Raw genomic sequence first — 20,622 nt, 5'->3', positions numbered from 1 at the left:
TGTGTCTTAGAGTAGAAAATGATCTCTCTCAGTAAAACTATCCTCCAAAGCACCCACATCAAGGCGCACAAATCCATTGCAATTCCAAGTAGCGACTTTAAGCGTGGTCCCATAGGTCTCACACCGTCATGTGAAGCATCGTTTTCACACCGTCATGTGAAGCATCGTTTCAAAACCACCACTCTTCCATCTCCTTAAAAGGCAATCTTACCTTTTTCCCTTGCCGCTCTCATCTCCGACATTACCTCCTACATATCAATGATCTGCGAGAGGATAAGGTCATCTGTTAGAAAAATACCCGTCTTCTTAATAGCTGGTCTCTTCTTCAAAAAGTCCTTCGCTTCCATGGAGGGGTAATGAAGGATGAGCACCCTTTCTTTCAAGGTTTCCCCATTGCTTCTACTTTTCTTATTGCCCACTCTCCAAGCTCTAGTGTGCATCGGCTCATTAACCCCCATCATAGTCATGAGTTCTTTTGCCTCTTCGTCCACATTATCCTTGTCTTTAAGGCCACAAATTCTCACATGTAAGGCACGAACACGTCTTCTTTGCTCGGTGAAGAAAGAACCACACTATGTCCACATTATGCAAACATATCTTCCCCACATCATGCATACATATGTATTTGTAATTGTATTTGCATTCTCCACATCAAGCCCACATTCCTCTGATTTTCTGAATTTTCAAATTTTCAAATTTCAAATTTCTGTTCACTGTCTGGTTGGGTTTTCAAATTTTCTAGTTTCTGCTTATTGTCTGGTCTCTCCGAGCAGTGGCTGGGAAAGGAGGGACCTGCGTGACTAGTTCAAACGGGGGTGGGAGGTGGGCCTGCGCAACCTGCAGAACCTGTGCGAGCAGTGGCGGGGAGTAGAGGGACTTGCGCGGCCTGTAGAACCAAGGCGAGCAAGGGCGGGAGGTGGAACCGCAGAACCAGTGCCAGCTGGGCGAGAGAGAGAGAGAGAGAGAGAGAGAGAGAGAGAGAGAGAGAGAGAGAGAGAGAGAGAGATGAAATGAAATGTAATATTAACGTCTTCAAAAGGCCAAAATGAACTATGAGACCAAAAATTTACATATGGTGAATCTAATACCACGTCTGAGTACAAAAAGTACAAAGAAATGAAAAGAAAATACCGGGTAGGGGGTGGGGTGAAAGCTGATACAAGGGGAATACATAGGGTGAGCTGATACAATGGAGCTCTCTGCCAGTTGAGGCATCATACACACACACACACACACACACACACAGAAATGAAATGAAATGATATATTAACATCTACAAAAGGCCAAAATGACCTATGAGACCAACTGATTACAATGATGAGTCTAGTACCAAGTCTAGTACAGAAATAGAGAGAGAGAGAGAGAGAGAGAGAGAGAGAGAGAGAGAGAGAGAAACGTACTTTAAAGAGCGAGGGGTGACAGGGCTAAAAGCTTCTCGCAACAACGGATACTGAGAAAGAGAGAGAGAGAGAGAGAGAGAGAGAGAGAGAGAGAGAGAGAGAGAGAGAGAGAGAGAGAGATGCTGTGTAGTCCTCCGCAGTCGTGGGCATTTGGATCTCCCTAACTCTGTAAGAGAGAGAGAGAGAGAGAGAGAGAAATGAAATGAAATGTTATATTAACGTCTTCAAAAGGCCAAAATGACCTATGAGACCAATCAGTTACAAAATAGTGAATCTAATACCATGTCTGGGTACAAAAGAACTAGAAAAGAACTAGAAGTGGAACAAAATACTACTACTACTACTACAATCTAAAACTACGTGGGTGTAGCAGCTGATACAATAGGTACCCGGTAAACTGGATGTAACAGTGTGTGAAACAAAGATGGAAGAAATGGTGAGGATCCATCCTCATCTGCACTCTGGATGTCGAGAGAGTATGGCTCGAATCTTCTGTTGTAGTCTCCGTCGATGCTGTGTAGCTCCTCTCCTCAGTCGCGGTCGTCTGTATCTCTGTAGCTCCAATGCTCGGTCGATGAGAGTGCCAGTAGTGGTCGAATGAGTGTGGGACGAGCTCTGCAGTGGTGGCTGCTCCTCTGGCTGTCCCATATCTAGTGAAAAGAAATCTGTAATGTGTCTCTGGGACTGCCTCTCTCTAGAGAGAGAGAGAGAGAGAGAGAGAGAGAGAGAGAGATGCTGTGTAGTCCTCCGCAGTCGTGGGCATTTGGATCTCCCTAACTCTGTAGAAAGCCATCTTCGTGCCCAACTCCTGTGCTAGTTGTATCCATGTCCTCCTGGTGTCTAGCTGAGTCAGGTCCTGGCGGATGAGCCTGGTGATCTCGGATTGAGTAAGAGTCAGAGAGGGTGCATCCAGTGAGTACTGGAAGGGGGGCAATCTGTCCATGCTGAACCCATGCGCCTGAAACCATGATGTCATCTCTCGTTACCAGCATGCTGTATCTCCCTACAAGGCTAACTGTCGAGAGGATTCAAGTGAAAGGCGGGCATATCTGTCTCTAAGAAGTTCCCACATGCGGTGTATGAAGGAGACAGATCTGGTGAGCGCCTCCACCACTAGTAGGGGGGCAGCTAGCTCTGCCCGGATAATGGCACGTGGTACTGAAGCCTTGGCTCTAATGAGCCGCGAGATCATCGAGACTAATGGCTTCTCCATGTCCCCCCATCCATCAGTGCGACCTGTCCTGCCGTGATGGTCTAAGGACGGTCCCCAAATCTCAGCTCCATAAAGCAATGCAGAAGCCACCAAAGTGTCAAAGAGCCAGAGCTTCGTCCGAGGCTGCTGAAACTGAACATGTGAACACATCCTGTCCAATCTACCCAATGCTGCGTGGGCTCTCGTTAATCTAGTCTGCTGCTCTCCTCAATGAACATGCTGGTCCACTGAAAACCACACCAAGGTAGGTGTAAGCATCTATATACTCCACTGTCTCTTGGCCGTATGTGAATGCGGGCGCTGACCTCCTGATCCACTGCGGGGTGGTATTAAATACCATGACCTTGGTTTTACCAAGGTTGACAGACAAACCACTTTCCTGGGCGAACCTATGCAAAGCATCCAAGTGACGTTGCATCCCCTCCGGAGAGTGGGAGATCAACACAATATCATCAGCGTATAGCAATAGTGGAATCCATGTCCCTGCCAGCTCTGCACCTCTATCACCAGCTCTCTCAATGTAGTCAAAAACCTCATCCACATACATACCAAATACAGTAGGAGAGAGCAGGCAACCCTGCTTCACCCCAATAGTGGAGTGAATTGTTGTAGAAAGGCCCTCTGGGGTGCGTACATGCCCTACTACCGACATGTATAATGCCATGATTCCCCAAATGAACTCTATGGGTACTCCCATCTCCTGTAATCTGCGCATCAATCTAGCTCTGGGTACTGTGTCAAATGCTTTGCGGATGTCCACAAAGCTATAATAGATCCATCTCCGATGTGATCTGCCCTCCTCAATGATGGCTCTAAGTGTCAAGATATGGTCAAGAGTAGAAAAGCCTCTCCTGAACCCTGCCTGCCCTGCTGCCCGTGTCTTCTCTCTCTCTGACCATCTCCTCAGCTGTTGTTCAAGAATGGATGCGTACAACCGTGCCAATGTGTGTCCGATCATGATAGTGCGATAATTGCTCCATAGGGTCCTGACTTGAAGATAGGTACAATAGTAGATAGGCTCCACGTATCAGGCAAGCCCTCACACATGGCACGGTTAAACATAACTGCTAGAAGCTCTGCTAGTAGATCTCTGGCATGTATGAAGTGCTTAGCCACTAAGCCATCATGATCATATGCTCTCCCAGTCCTCATCCTGTCAATGGCCTTCCTCACCATCTCAGCGGTGAAAAAAGCACATGTGTGGGGACATGGATCGGGGGGGTCAAGGAGGGGCGGCTGTCCAGGAATTGTGTACAGAGATGACGTGTACTGGCCCCAGGCCGTTGTAGAGGTAATGGCAGGGGGGGGGGGCTCATGAAAGAGCCGCCATGCCTCATGTGAGTCTTGACTCAAGAATAGCTGGTATAGGTCTTGCTCTAGGCGAGCCAAAAATGCCCTCTTCTTCCGCCGCACTAGGCGCTGGAAGTCAATTTGTGACTGTCTGTGAGTGATGTCCCTCAAAAGCACCTCCCTCTGAAGTCCAGCTCTAGTCTCGCGGCATTCCTCATCATACCAGCTGTTCTGGTACATGCTCCCAGAACGGCGTCTCTGCTCAGGCTGGGTGTGTGGATATGCCTTTGTTGGTGCATCATGTAATGTCTGTGTCAGTATACTAGTAAGCTCCTCCAAAAGTCGCCCTGGTTCTTCTGTACACAGGCGTCTCTAGATCCCATCTATGTATACACTGTCTGTCTCCCGTGTGAGAGTGTAGCGGGTAGGGGCTGCTGCCTGTGGCCTGTGTGCTACACTGAACTGGAAAGAGATGGTTAGTGACACAAGAGCATGGTCCACCGCCACACCAACAAGTCTGGGTCCAACCGTGAGATCCTGGATACTAGAGACGAGACTCAGTTGTGCCATTAACTAATCCATTGTGCTGGCTCCATGTCTGTGTGGAAAGCACGTAAAACCCCTTGCATCAGGAAATCTCTGTAGGCCATTCAAAATGATCAATCCATGTGCAGTTTCCATGTCTATCAAGTGTCGTCCATACTCGGTATGTTCCCCATCTTGTGATAGTCTGGATAGGCCCGTCTCTACAACATCCAACTCTCTCAGCATCTCCTCACAAGTATCATAAAAAACTGTCTGATGATGGGTAGTCCTAGCATTGAAGTCCCCTAAAATGATGATGTCACCATCTTTAGAGAACTCCCAAATGTCATCATCCAAAATAGAAAAGGGGGACTGTCCTCTGGGTGGTGCATACACTGACGTACTCGGGGGAAAGTAGGAAATAGCAATGTAAAGAAACCTGTCTGTCTCTGCTCTCAGTCTCACCCACATGTACCTAGCTTGCTCGTCCCTGCGGGCTATATGTATCAATGGCTGCAACTCCTTCCTGAATAACACTGCCACTCCTCCTGAGCCCCGCCCTCTATGCTCTGATCGTGTCTCCTGTCTACAGGCGGTCTCCCATCTGTATCCACTAATGTGAGGCATAGTCTGCCCAGGGGCTTGATGTATTTCAAAGTAGGAGATAATGTCTCCACCACTAAAACTTTCCTCAAAAGCACCCACATCAAGACGCACAGATCCATTACAATTCCAGGTAGAAACTTTGAGCGTGGTTCCATAGGTCTCACACCGTCATGTGGGGTGTGGCTCCAATATCACCACTTTTCCATCTCGGTTAAAAGCAATCTTACCTTTTTCCCTTGCCACTCTAATCTCTGGCATTACCTCCTGCATATGAGCGATCTGTGAGAGGGTCAGATCATCCCCGAGAAAGATGCCCGTTTTCTTAAGAGTTGGTCTCTTCTTCAAAAAGTCCTTCGCTTCCATGGAGGGAAAACGAAGGGTGAGTGCCCTTTCTTTCGAGGTTTCCCCCTTGCTCCCATTTTTCTTGTTGCCTACTCTCCATGCTCTTGAGTGCATCGGCTCATGAACCCCCATCAAAGCCATGAGTTCTTTTACCTCTTCGTCCACATTATCTTTGTCTTTAAGGCCGCAAATTCTCACACGTAGAGAGCGCACACGCCTTCTTTGCTCCTCTTCTAGTGTCAGGTTAATTATGTTGGGTTTGGACGTTGTTGTTTCCTTGCTTTTCCCCTTCTTGGCAACCTCAATCGATTTCTCTGCCTCATCTGCCTTCTGTTGAGTCTTGGTGATAACGTCCACCCAAGAGGTCGTCATTTCTTTGTGCTGCTCTTCCCCCTCTTTGATGGCTCGCACTTGTTCTTTGATCGTGTTGAGCTCTTCTATTACTTTCAAGTGTATTTCGTGATCATGCCTCAGCGAGCTCCCTCTTGAGTGATGCAATCTCTTCGTCTTGGGCCGTCACACGATCTCCCAATGCAGTGATCTTGCTTTCTTGGGCCAGAAGGCGATCTTCGAGCAGGTTTATTGTACCTAATAGGTGGCAGTTGATCATATTCCTGCGGCTAAGACAAGTTTTGCTGTCTTATCACATGAGAAATGGCCTCCACCTACTCCTCCATGAGCTTGCTCCAGGATTATCACATACTCAGACTCTGATGCGCAAATCCTAAGCTGGTTGTCTTTACCTCTCTTATAGAGTTGATCTCCTATTAAAGCGTAATCTCTAGCTTCTGTCTCTACAGATTTCTGACGAGCTTTTGACGTTCCTTTTGGGAAAGTTCTATTTGGGAGATATTCAAAAATATACTGACTCCATTCCGGAGCGATCATTATCTGATATAATGTCGAATACTCTGCTGGCGGTTTTGATGAACATACAATACATACAGTGACATATTCATGTACGCTTTCTTTCTCAAAGCTAAACTTAAATTTGCAGACATGGAATAAGTAGCTCTACATTTAAAATTAAGTTGTATTAACAAAAAAACAAACAAAATGCACAATCTCTAGTTGATTGGACATAATGATACATCATTCAACACCATTTGGTGGGAAACAATCGGCTAAGCAAGCCAACCACGGCAAAATTTCAAGCCTGTTGATAGGGCCGCACGCCGGCGTTCGGTCATTGCGACAGTATTTTCCTCTATTTTAGTCTGCTTTTCCCCTTGCGCTCAGCATGAATTTTGAAAATTGAAAATGACAGAAAATTAAGCTGACACACACATGCATTCAATTTCTGCAATGAGAGAGAGAGAGAGAGAGAGACAGAGAGAGAGAGAGATCTATCAGACAGAAGTTACAGCAGACTGTGCCAAGAAGAGATTGACCATTGTGTAGAACATTAGGAGCAAAAAATATCAAGATTTGCATTGGAATGCAGTGCTGAAAAGGACATGTAATTTTTTGACAAAAAGTTTTTTATTGTTTCTGTCACGAACCTGCAATATAGGTCGGTAAACTGCAGCAATAAGATAGATTCCTCTTTCAGGAAGTACAGCACCAGTACCATAGCCTTCTTGAGCGCCCCCTGGGTTTCTCCTACTAGCTATCTGCCGTGAGCCATCCAGACCTATGTCACCCAAACAAATTCAGCACTGAGAAAACAAACGATTGACTGCTCTAAAATGATGAAAAACAGGTCAGCATCCAAATCAAAGGAAAGGTCATTAATGAGCCCTCGTAATTTCTAGAAACCAACGCTCTGCAATTAATGTGCCTATTTTGTGAAAGCATTTCAGTCCTAACTAAGATGGTGAAAGCATTTCCTTCTAACTAAGATGGTGAAAGCATTTCAATTCTAACTAAGGTGTAGTGTTTCATGGTAAGAGTTCTCAAAATTCAAAGTACTGTGGTTCAATTGAGTCAAGGCTCAGGGTGTACCACTAGTCGAGAACACCGTGTCCGTGAAACGGAAGGCAAATGACAGTCCCTCATCTGAAGCTCCATTGCTGCACTTAGATGAAAAGAATTGACTCAAGGACTACATAACTTGAGCCATTATAGATCTACTATAAGCAAATTTTTGTTTTGAAAACCCTGACTCCTTAAAAAGGCAACTCACGTAGCTATGCACCATGGAAACATTAACAATTCAAACAGATACAGAAAATAGAGAGAGAGAGAGAGAGAGAGAGAGAGAGAGAGAGAGAGAGAGAGATGAAATGATCTCTAGGTACAAAACGAGAGAGAGAGAGAGAGAGAGAGAGAGAGAGAGAGAGAGAGAGAGAGAGAGAGAGAGAGAAATGAAATGAAATGAAATGTTATATTAACGTCTTCAAAAGGCCATAGTGACCTATGAGACCAGTAAGTTACAAGGTGGTGGATCTGATACAAAGTCAGAGTAACGAAAATAACCTAACAACAATACAAAACAAAGATATATACTATGGGATCCTAGGTTGGTCGATGTGAGCTAAGCAGAAGACTAAGCAAAAATGGGCGGTTTATCACAAAAAATTTAGCATCGGACGTTGGCGAATCTCGTCAATTTCCTCCATGGTTAGTAATCTGACCGGGCGTCATGCATGGCTGGCCAGCGTGCTCCAAATCTTTTGACGTAGCCTCCGTCGGTGTTGTGTAGTCCTTCGCAGTCGTGGGCGCCTGGATTTCCCCAGTTCAATCGCTCGGTCAATCAATGTGCCGCTGGTGTGAGACGAGGGGGAGCTCTGCTGTGGGAGTGGCTCTTGCGGTTGTCCTGTGTCTGCTCTGAAGAAGAGAGAGAGAGAGAGAGAGAGAGAGAGAGAGAGAGAGAGAGAGAGAGAGATGAAATGTTATATTAACGTCTTCAGAAGGCCAGAATGACCTATGAGACCAGAAAGTTACAATGTGGTGGATCTGATACAAAGTCAGAGTAACGAAAATGACAAAATAAAATAAAATGACAGAATAAAATGCTATGGAATCCGAAACAGCTAGGTGTGAAAAGCTAGGTAGGATAGCTAAATCACAGATCACAAAAGATCCAACATCGGTCGCTGGCGGATCTCATCAATCTCCTCCATGGTCAATAGCATGACCGGGCGTCGTGCATGTCGGGCCAAAGTGATCCGAATCCTCTGATGCAGCCTCCGTCGATGCAATGTAGTCCTCCGCAGTCGTGGGCGTCTGGATCTCCCTAGCTTGGTCACTCGGTCGATGAGAGAGAGAGAGAGAGAGAGAGAGAGAGAGAGAGAGAGAGAGAGAGAGAGAGAGAGAGAGAGAATGAAATGAAATGAAATGTTATATTAACGTCTTCAAAAGGCCAAAATGACCTATGAGACCAAAAAGTTACAACTAGTGAATCTGATATCATGTCTGAGTACGAAACTAAAAGAACTAAACTAACTAAGAACTAAACACTAGAACACTGAGGAAAAGTTACAACTGGTGAATCTGATATCATGTCTGAGTACGCAACTAAAAGAACTAAACTAATTAAGAACTAAACACTAGAACACTGAGGAAGGAAATAAATCTGAAGCTGATTCGGGATTGAGATGAGATACGGGGGGGAGGGGTTGGTGGGTTCAGATGAAGTCCCTCATCGATCGCTGTCGAATCTCATCAACCTCCTCCATGGTTAGTACTTTAGTTGGGCGTCTTGCATGTCGAGCTAGAGTGATCTGTATCTTCTGTTGCAGCCTTCGTCGATGGTAAGAGACCCCCCGAGGTCGTGGGCGTCTGGATTTGCCTAGCTCAGTAGCTCGATCAAGCAGCGTACCTATGGTATGGGTGGGCTTTGAGATCTGCTATACTGATTGCTCCTCTGGCTCTCCCTTGGCCGGTGTAAAGAAATCTGTGATCCGTCTCTGAGACTGTCTTTCCCCTGACGTCCTCAGCAAGCTCTCCCTAAGTCTGCGCAGCTCTAGTAGGAACAATCCGAGACACCTCTGATACTTGTATCTCATGACTTTAGAAAAAGGTCCGAAGCCTTCTCTGAACAACCAGTGGAAGCGGCCGCGTATCTCATAGTACGTCAGGCAATGACATGTGTCGTGTAGCTCTGTCTCTGGCTCTAAGTTCCATAGGTGACATATCCTGGCCCCTGCCGGCACCCCTCGAAATCGGCCAATCTCGATATGGAGCTGATGTGAGGATGTGAGTATCTTCCCAATAGCGCATCTTCTCCCCTGAGATAAGTGCGTATCCATGTATGCAGGCCTAGTCACAAAACTGTCCTCCGCGAGTTGGAGAAGATGCTCTCTGTAGAAGGCCATCTTCGTGCCCCACTCCTGTGTCGGATGTATCCATGTGCTCCTGGTATCTAACTGAATCAGATCCTGGCATATGAGTTTGGTGATCTCTGTCCGTGTGAGAGACAGGGAGGGTGCATCCAGGGAGTATTGAAACGGAGGCAATCTGTCCATTTGAAACCATGCGACTGAAACCATGCTATCATCGGTCCATACCAACATGCTGTATCGCCCTGTAGAGCTAGTTGTCGAGATGACTCCAGGGCGAGCCGAGCGTATCTGTCCCTGGGAAGATCCCATAGACCGTGCATAAAGGATACTGATCTAGTCAATGCCTCCACCACGGGGGGGGGGGGGGGCTAGCTTGGCTCGGATAATGTCATGCGGCACTGAGGCCTTAGCTAGGATCATCCGAGCGATCATAGAGACCACAGGCCTCTCCATACATCTCCATCCATTTGTATTGCCAGATCTGCCATGGTGGTCTACTGAGGGTCCCCATACCTGAACTCCATAGAGCATAGCTGGAGTTACTAGAGTGTCAAAAAGCCAGAGCTTTGTTCGCGGTTCCTGAAACTGAACCTGCGAACACATCCTCTCCAGTCCTCCCAAAGCTGCATATGCTCTCGTCAGTCTGGTCTCTGATGCTCTTCTTAGTGAAAACACCGGTCCAGCGAAGACTACCCCCAGATAAGTATACGCATCTGTGTACTCCATAGTCTCCTGGCCATACGTAAAAATGGGCGCTGACCTCTTGACCCACTGTGGTGTGGTGTTGAACACCATAACCTTGGTTTTCCCCACGTTGACAGACAATCCACTATCACGAGCAAATGCATGCAAAGCATCCAAATAACGTTGCATCCTCTCCGGAGAGTCGGAAATCAGCACAATATCATTGGCATATAGTAACAACGGAATCCATTTCCCTGCTAGCTGAGCCCCCCTGTCTCCCTGACGCTCTACATAGTCCAAAAACTCATCCACATACATCCCAAAAAGGGTCGGGGATAGGGGGCATCCCTGCTTTACTCCAATAGTGGAGAGGATCGTGTCAAACATTCCCTCAGTGGTGCGCACCCGCCCATCACTGTCCTGTAGAGAGCCAGAATCCCCCATAACAGCTCTGTAGGCACACCCATGTCTTGTAATCTGCGTATAAGTCTGGCTCTCGACACTATATCAAAAGCTTTGCAGAAATCCACAAAGCTATAATAGATCCTCTTGCCATGGTGTCTACCCTCCTCAATAATAGCTCTGAGTGTCAGAATCTGGTCAAGAGTGGAGAAACCTCTCCTGAAACCTGCTTGCCCTGGTGCTCTTATGCCTTCTCGTTCTGCCCATCTACTCAGTTCCTGCTCAAGAATGGATGCATATAGCCTAGCTAATGTGTGACCAACCATGATGTTGCGATAATTCTCGGGAATAATGAGATCCCCTGACTTGAAAATAGGCACTAACGTGGACACACTCCAAGTCTCAGAGAAGCCTTCATACATGGCTCAATTAAACATCATAGCCAGGAGCTCTGCAAGCATATCTCTGGCATGGATGAAGTGCTCTGCTACCAGCCCATCATGATCATGTGCTCTCCTTGTCTTCATCCTATCAATAGCTTTCCTTACCCTCTCGGCATTAAAGAAAGAACACGTCTCCGGGCATGTCTTTGGTGGGTCCGGCAGAGGTGGTTGTCCTGAAGCTGTGTAGAGAGATGTGGCATATTCCCCCCATGTCTCAGTGGAGGTGATCGCTGGTGGTGGTGAATGTTCATGGAATAGCCTCCATGCTTCGCCTGAGTCCTGACTTACAAATAGCTGATACAGATCTTGCTCTAGCTGGGATAGATAAGCCCTTTTCTTTCGTTGCACTAGGCGGCGAAAGATAATCTATGAGACTGTCTATGTGTGGTAATACCCATGAGCACTTCCCTCTATAATTTGATCCTCATCTCTCTACACTCCTCATCGTACCAATTGTTCTAGGGCATGCTCCCAGATTGGCTGTGGGGGTATGCTTCTGATGCTGCATCATGGAGCGTCTCTGTCAGTATCTGAGTCAGTTCATCTAGTGGCCGTCTTGGCTCCTGGGTGCAAAGTTTCCTGTATATCTCATCAATATACACAGAATCCGTACCCCTAATGAAGGTATACCAAACGTGTGTGGGGACCTCTCTTAATGGGGTCGTGCTGTACTGAAACGTCAAGGTGAAGGACAAGATAGCATGATCAACTGCTACTCCAACTGGCCTAGTGCCCACCATGAAATCCTAAAAGAATGGAATGAGACCTAGCTGGGCCATGATATAATCCACTGTGCTGGCACCATGTCGGTGTGGAAAGCAAGTAAAACCTCCAGCTGTCGAAAATCTTTGTAGGCCATTCAAAATGGCCAATCTATGTGCGGTTCCCATATCTATCAAGTATCTACCATACTCAGTGTATTCCTCATCTTGTGATAATCTGGATAGACCCATCTCTATAGCATCCAGCTCCCTAAGCATCTCCTCGGAAGTATCATAAAATATTGTCTGGTGGTGGGCAGTCCTAGCATTGAAATCCCCTAGTATGATAATGTCACCATCCTTAGAAAACTCCCATAAGTCATTGTCCAAAATAGCAAAGGGGGATTGTCCTCTAGGTGATGCATATACTGACGTACTAGGAGGAAAGTAACAGATAGCAATGTAGAGGTATCTGCCCGTCTCTGTCCTGAGCCTCACCCACATATACCTAGCATGCTCATCCTTGCGCGCTATATATATCAATGGCTGCAACTCCTCCCTGAATAGAACTACCACTCCCCCTGAGCCTCGTCCCCGATGCTTTGATCTGGTCTCCTGTCTGTAGGCAATCTCCCATCTATATCCGCTCACTTGTGGCATGGATTGCCCAGGGGATTGATGCGTCTCAGAGTAGAAGATGATGTCCCTCCCTGTGAAGCTATCCTCAAAGGCCCCTACATCAAGACGAAGTGATCCGTTACAATTCCACGTTGCCATCTTTAGTGTGGTCCCATAGGTCTCGCACCGTCATGCACGACGTCGCTCCAGTATCACCACCTTTCCATCCCTGTAAAAAGCAATCTTCCCCTTTTCCCTTGCTGCTCTAATTTCCGGCATTACTTCTTGCATATGAGCAATCTGCGAGATGGTGAGGTCATCTCCAAGAAAGATGCCAGTCTTTTTTAGGTTCGGTCTCTTCTTCAGGAAGTCCTTCGCTTCCATGGAGGGGAAGCGGAGAATGAGTGCCCTTTCCTTCAAGGTTTCTCCGTTGCTCCCGCTTTTCTTAGTGCCCACTCTCCAGGCCCTTGTATGCGTCTGCTCGTTGACCCCCACCAGAGTCATGAGTTCTTTCACCTCTTCATCCACATTATCTTGGTCTTTCAAGCCACATATCCTTACGTGTAAGGCCCGCACACGTCTCCTTTGCTCCTCTTCTAGTGTCAAGTTGATGATGGTTGGTGTGGGGATGGGGGTTATTTCCTTGCCTTTCACTTTCTTGACAAACTCGATCCATTTTTCTGCCTTTTCTGCTTTTTGTTGGGTCTTTGTGATGACATCTACCCACGAGGTCATCATTTTTTTTTGTTGCTCCCCACCTTCTTTGATGGCCCACACTTGTTCCTTAATCGTGTTAAGCTCTTCAATTACTGAAGGTTGAAGCTCTCCCTCTTCAAGGACATTTTGCGATCGCACCTCTGTGAGCTCTTTCTTGAGTAGTGCAATTTCTTTATTTTGAGCCTTCACGCGATTCTCGAGTGTATGTATCGTGCTTTCCTGTGCTGTCACGCGTGCATCGAGAATGTTGATAGTACCTAAGAGGTGGCGGTTGATCTGGCTGATGGACTCGCTCATCTCTTCTTTGCATTTTTGGATGGCATCCTCCACCTGGTCATCCTTGCCATTCTGCTTCCTCATGGTCGAAGGGCCGCCACAGAGAGAGAGAAAAAGAGAGAGAGAGAGAGAGAGAGAGAGAGACGAGTGAAGAAGAAGTTTTTTTTTTTTGTCTCTCTCTCTCTCTCTCTCTCTCTCTCTCTCTCTCTCTCTCTCTCTCTCTCTCTCTCTCTCTCTCTACGTGACTAGGCTTTCTCTCTCTACGTGCGGATTTTTTTATTTTTTTAACCCTCTCTCTACGCTCACAAACTCTCTCTCTACGCTTCTCACCTCTCTCTCTCTCTCTCTCTACGCTTGGAAAGACCAACTTTCTCTCTCTGCCCTATTTCTCTCTCTACACTCTTTTTGCTTCTCTCTCTACGCCTCTTTTTCACTCTCTCTCTACGCTCAGACAGCAAAAAGGGGGGAAGCGCAACAGCAAAGGGGGGGGGGGGGGGGGGGGGAAGGGCAAGGGAGCAGGGGGTAGCGGAAGCAGGAGAGCAAGGGCGGCAGCGGGTGCAGGGCGGGCAAGGCAACGGGTGCAGGGCAGGGCGGGTGCAGAGAGAGAGAGAGAGAGAGAGAGAGAGAGAGAGAGAGAGAGAGAGAGAGAGAGAGAGAGAGAGAGAGAGAGAGAGAGAGAGAGAGAGAGAGAGAATGCAATGTTATATTAAACATCTTCAAAAGGTCAAAATGACCTATGAGACCAAATTGGTACAATCCTGATGAATCTGATACAATGTAAGGGTACAAAATAAAATGAAATGAAATAAAATAAAGACAAAATGGCTATTGTCATGAATCTAAGCAGCTCAGAGGATGTGTAGCACTATAAAGTGTGCGACGATGAAACAGTGGGTAGTACAATCTCAATGTATGAACATATATGTCCAAGGATGTCCGGAATCGAGCGCTGTCCGAGGATGTACTGCATCAGTCGTTGTAGAATATCATTGATGTCCGCAATGGTAAGTACTCGTACTTGGCATCTCGCATGTTGAGCTGAAGTGATTTGTATCCTCTATCGTAGTCTCCGTCAATGCTGTGAGCTACCCCCCAGTCGCGGGCGTCTGGATCCCCCTAGCTCAGTAGCCCGACCGATCAACGTACCTCTAGTGTAGGTGATATCTGGCTCTGCTGAGCGGTCTGTCCCTCTGTTTGCCCAGTAGTTGGTCTAAAGAAATCTATAATCTACCTCTCAGAATGTCTCTCTGCCGGTCTTTGCAACAGGCTCTCTTAGTGTCTATGTAGCTTGAGTAGATATAATGCAACTTGTCTCACGCTCCAAACGGCATAGCTGGCATATCCTAACCTCTGCAGGTATCCCCCTAAATCTGCCAGTCTTGACCTCAAGCTGATGTGAAGAGTTGCGTGACTGACCAATAGCGCATTGTATCCCCCAAGAAATGTGTATCCAAGTAGCTAGGTCTAGTCACAAACCCGTCCTCCATCAGTTGGAGAAGATGCTCTCTATAGAAAGCCATCTTTGTGCCCAACTCTTGAATCGGCCGAATCCAAGTCCTCCTAGTGTCAAGCTGAGACAAGTCCTAACGAATGAGCCTAGTGATCTCTATGCGCATAATAGACAAAGAGGGTGCATCAAGAGTACTGAAAAGGAGGCAATCTATCCATACTGAGCCCGTGTAACTAAAACCATGATGTAATCTATCCATACCAACAAGTAGTATCCCCCTGCAGTGCTAGCTATCAGGAAGACTCAAGCTAAGCGAGCATAAACTGTGCATAAAGGAGACTGATCTGGTGAGTGCCTCGACCATGAGTGGAGATGCAGCCAGCTCTGCTCTGAGAATCTCATGTGGTACTCAAGCCTTAGCTCTAATCATCCGAGAGATTACAGAAACCAAAGGCCTCTCCATACATCTCCAGCCATCAGTGCTACCAAATCTGTTGTGGTGGTCCACTGAAGGTCCCTATATCTGGACTCCATAAAGCATAGCTCATGTCACTAAAGTATCATAGAGCCATAGCTTTGTTTGAGGTTCCAGGAACTGAACCTACGAACACACCCTCTCTAATCTGCCTAAGTCTCAGCTGCTCTCCTCAATGAAACACAGACTATCCCAAGGTAAGTGTGCATTTGTATCCTCCACTAACTCCTGGCCATCAGAAAATGTGAGTGCCGATCTCCTAACCCACTGTGGTGTGGTATTAAATACCATAACCTTATTTTTGCCAAGGTTGACAAACAATCCGCTATCGTGGGCAAACGTATGTAAAGCATCTAAGTGACGTTGCAACCTCTCTGGGAAATCAAAAATCAGCACAATATCATCAGCATATAACAACAGAATCCACGCCCCAGCCAACTGAGATCCTTTGTCACCTCTCCTCTCAATGTGATCAGAAACCTCATCCACATACATGCCAAAGAGCGTCAGAGATAGCGGGCATCCCTACTTCACCCCATTAGTGGAGTGAACTACATCAGATAACTCCTCCGGGGTACGAACTTGTCCTCTCACTAACCTGTAGAGTGCCATATCCCTCAAATCAGCTCTGTGGGTACCCCCATCTCCTATAATTTGCACATGAACCCTTCTCTAGGCACTGTGTCAAATGCTTTGCGAAAATCCACAAAGCTACAATAAATCCTCCTCCCATGTGATCTACTCTCCTCAATAATAGCTCTAAGCATCAGAATGTGATCAAGAGTAGAAAACCCTCGCCGAAAACCTGCTTGTCCCACTACCTGCTCTCTCTGACCATCTGCTCAATTGCTACTTAAGAATGGATGCATACAACCTTACCAATGTGTGCTCGATCATAATATTACAATAGTTCCCCAGCTCCATAGGGTCCCCTGACTTGAAGATAGGCACTATAGTGGACAAGCTCCAAGTGTTAAGTAGACCCTCACACATTGCACAGTTAAACATCACTGCTAGAATCTCTGCAAGCATATCCCTGGCATGTATAAAATGCCCTGCTACTAAGCCCTCATGATCATAAGCTCTCCTAGTCCTCATCCTATCAATGTCTTTCCTTACCATCTCTGCAGTAAGGAAAGCACAAGTACGTGGGCATGGCTCTAGGGGGTCTACAAGCGGTAGCTGTCCACGAACTGTGCAAAGATGTCACATACTGACCCAGACCTCCGTAGAAGTGATGCCAAGAGGAGGCGAGTGTTCATGGAAGAGTCTCCATGCCTCCCGTGAGTCCAGGCTCAAGAACAACTGGTAAAGATTGGGCTCTAAATGAGCCAAGAAAACCCACTTTTTCTATCGCACTAGGCGCCAAAATGCAATCTATGACTGTCGATAGGTGATGGCTCCCAAGAGCACCCCTCTTTGGAGACGTGCTATCATATCTCTGCACTCTTCATCGTACCAATTGTTCAGGGGCATACTCCCACAAGGATGTCTCTGTTCACGCTGAGTGTGCGGCAATGCCTCTCGTGCTACATCATGCAAAGTCTCTGTCAATATGTAAGTGAGCTCATCTAGAGGGCGGCCTGGCTCCTTAGTGCATGAGCATGTGTAAATCCCATTAGTGTGAACAAAAACAGTCTATGAGGTAAAAATATATCGAGTAGATGCTGCACCTCATGGCCGTTGGGTAGTAGTGAACTGAAAGGAGTTGGTCCGTGTCAAGAGAGTGTGATCCACTGCTATGCCAATGGGCCTGGGTCCAAACGTGACCCTGTATATATGGAATAAATCTTGGTTGAGCCATGACATAGTCCACTGTGCTAGCTCCATGTCTATGTGGGAAGCAAGTAAACCCAGTTGTTGCGGGCAATCATTGTAGGCCATTAAGTATGGCCAATCCATGTGGGGCCCTGATCTCCATCAGATATCTCCTGTAGTCAATTTACTCATACTGTGAGCGTCTGTCAAGCCCCATATCACTGGTATCTAGCTCTCTCACTATCTCATCTACGTTCTCATGAAAAATAGTATGATGACTTCTTGTGCAGGCATTAAAGTCCCCCAAGAGAACGATGTCACCACCTGTGGAACACTCCCATATGTCCTCGTCTAAAACAAAGAAAGGGGATTGTCCTCTAGGTGCAGCATACACTGATATGCCGGGGGCAACGAAACATATAGCAATGTACAAGAATCTGCCTCTCTCAGCCTTCAATCTCATCCACATGTATTTGGCCTAATCATCTCTCCGAAAAATGTGCACAAGCAATTGTAACTCCTCTCTGAATAGGACTCCTACTCCTCCTGATCCTATGTCCTTGTGCTCTGATCTCGTCTCTGCTCGACAATCTGTCTCCCACCTATATCCAGTCACATGTGGCATAAGCTATCCCGGTGCCTGGTGTGTCTCTAAGTAAAAGACGAAGTCTCTCTCCATAAAGCTGTCGTCAAATGCCCCTACATCAAGACAAAGTGACCCATTACAATTCCAGGCTGCCATCTCTAGTGTAGTCCCATAGGTCTCGCACCATCATGCGGAGTGTAGTTCCAATATCACCACCCTTCCATCTCGATAAAAAGCAATCTTACCTTTTTCCCTTAACGCTCTAATATCCGGCATTACCTCCTACATATGAGCAATCTGCGAGAGCGTAAGGTCATCTCCAAGAAAGATACCCATCTTCTTAAAAGTTGGTCTCTTCTTCAAAAAGTCCTCCGCTTCCATGGAGGGGAAACGAAGGATAAGTGCCCTTTCCATTGAGGTTTCCCTTGCTTCCACTTTTCTTATTACCCACTCTCCAAGCCCTCATATGCGTCGGCTCATTAACCCCCATCATAGTCATGACTTCTTTTACACGAGAGAGAGAGAGAGAGAGAGAGAGAGAGAGAGAGAGAGAGAGAGAGAGAGAGAGATAAAATGAAATGTCATATTAACGTCTTCAAAAGACCAAAGTGACCTATGAGACCAGAAAGTTACAATGTGGTGGATCTGATACAAAGTCAGAGTAACAAGATGACAAAATGACAGCAATGACAAAATAAAATACTATGGAATCATGAACTGCTTGACAGCAATGACAAAATGACAAAATAAAATACTATGGAATCATGAACTGCTACGTGTAAACTAAGCAGCTAAACAGCTAGCTTGGATGCTAGATCACAGGAGATCCAGCATCGGTCGCTGGCGGATCTCATCAATCTCCTCCATGGTCAGTAATCTAACCGGGCGTCGTGCATGTCGAGCCAAAGTGATCCGAATCTTCTGATGCAGCCTCCGTGGATGCAGTGTAGTCCTCCGCAGTCGTGGGCATCTGGATCTCCCCAGCTCAGTCGCTCGGTCGATCAGTGTGCCTCTTGTGTGAGGCGACGAGCTCTGCTATGGTAGTAACTCCTCCGGGTGTCAGCTCTAAAGAAGTCTGTGATCTGTCTCTGAGACTGGCTAGTCTCTCCTCTCATCAGGCTCTCTCTGTGTATGCCCAGCTCGAGCAAAAACAAACCCAGGCATCTCTGATCCTCGTACCGCATGACTCTAGAGAATGGTCCAAAGCCCTCTCTGAACAAGCAACGGAAGCGGCCTCGTATCTCGTAGTAGACGGGGCAGTGCATGTGTAGTGCAACTCTGTCTCAGGCTCAATGTCACACAGAGGGCATGTCCTAGCCTCTGCTAGTACTCCGGTGTATCTCCCAGTCTCGATCCGCAGCTGGTGTGAGGATGTGCGTATCTAGCCAATAGCACATCGTATCCCATGAGACAAGTGGGTGTCCATGTATCTGGGCCTCGTCACAAAACCATCCTCCGTAAGCTAGAGGAGATGCTCTCTGTAGAAAGCCATCTTCGTGCCCAGCTCCTGTGCTGGCTGTATCCATGTCCTCTTGGTGTCTAGCTGAGTCAAGTCCTAGCGAATGAGCTTGGTGATCTCGGACTGTGTAAGAGTCAGAGAGGGCGCATCCAGTGAGTACTGGAAGGGACGCAATCTGTCTATGCTGAACCCATGCTCCTGAAACCATGATGTCATCTCCCCATACCAGCATGTTGTATCTCCCTGCATGGTAAACTGCCGAGAGGACTCAAGTGCAAGGCGTGCATATCTGTCTATGGGAAGTTCCCACATGCGGTGTATGAAGGAGACTGATCTGGTGAGGGCCTCTAACCACTAGTGGGGGGGCAGCTAGCTCTACGCGTACAGTAGCACGTGGTACTGAAGCCTTGGCTCTAATGAGCCGCGAGATCATAGAGACCAGAGGCTTCTCCATGTCCCCCCATCCATCACTGCGGCCTGCCCTCCCCTGATGATCCAGTGAAGGTCCCCAAATCTCAGCTCCATAAAGCAGTGCAGAAGCCACAAAACTGTCAAAGAGCCAGAGCTTCGTCCGAGGCTCCTGAAACCGAACCTATGAAAACATCCTTTCCAATCTACCCAATGCTACATGGGCTCTGGTCAATCTAGTCTCTGCTGCCCTCCTCAATGAAAATGCTGGCCCACTAAAAACCACTCCAAGGTAAGAGTAAGCATCTGTATACTCCACCTTCTCCTGGCCGTATGTGAATGCTGGCGTTGACCTCCTGATCCACTGTGGGGTGGTATTAAATACCATGACCTTGGTTTTACCAAGGTTGAAGGACAAACCACTTTCCTGGGCAAACCTATGCAGAGCATCCAAGTGACATTGCATCCCCTCCGGAGAGTCGGAGATCAACACAATATCATCAGCATATAACGATAGTGGAATCCATGTCCCTGCCAGTTGTGCACCTCTATCGCCATCTCTCTCAATGTAGTCAGAAACCTCATCCACAGACGTACCAAACAGAGTAGGAGAGAGCGGGAGCCCTGCTTCACCCCAATAGTGGAGTAAACCGGTGTGGATAGACCCTCTGGGGTGCGTACATGCCCTACTACTGACCTGTATAATGCCATGACCCCCCAAATGAGCTCTGTGGGTACTCCCATCTGCTGTAATCTGCGCATCAATCTAGCTCTGGGCGCTGTGTCAAATGCTTTGCGGAAATCCACAAAGCTACAATAGATCCGTCTCCCACGCGATCTTCCCTCCTCAATGATGGCTCTGAGTGTCAAGATATGGTCAAGACTAGGAAAAACCCTCCTGAAACCTGCCTGCCTGGCTGCGCGTATCCCCTCCCTCTCTGCCCATCTACTCAGCTGCTGCTCAAGAATACTTACGACCGTGCCAATGTGTGTCCAATCATGATAGTGCGATGAAATGAAATGAAATGAAATGTTAAATTAAC

At 47.2% G+C, this 20,622-nt stretch overlaps 1 protein-coding gene across 3 annotated transcripts in view; it reads right to left on the bottom strand.

Moving 5' to 3' along the window:
* Positions 1-20,622, bottom strand: part of SEC8 (subunit of exocyst complex 8) — a 148,198-nt gene that overhangs the window by 87,925 nt on the left and 39,651 nt on the right. For all 3 annotated transcript variants that reach the window (XR_015189802.1, XM_086525136.1, XM_086525135.1), the window contains exons 12-13: positions 7,321-7,388; positions 6,879-7,009 (exon numbers count right to left, since the gene is read on the bottom strand). Coding sequence is in view for 2 of the 3 variants with exons in the window: in XM_086525136.1 (XP_086381262.1) it covers positions 6,879-7,009; positions 7,321-7,388 (199 nt within the window). In the remaining variant the exon portion in view is untranslated. The remainder of the gene's footprint in view (positions 1-6,878; positions 7,010-7,320; positions 7,389-20,622) is intronic.

Source organism: Adiantum capillus-veneris, chromosome 12, assembly GCF_014529385.1.
Source record: "Adiantum capillus-veneris isolate H3 chromosome 12, ASM1452938v2, whole genome shotgun sequence".
NCBI lineage: Eukaryota > Viridiplantae > Streptophyta > Polypodiopsida > Polypodiales > Pteridaceae > Adiantum > Adiantum capillus-veneris.
This window is presented reverse-complemented; position numbering and strand designations above follow the sequence as displayed.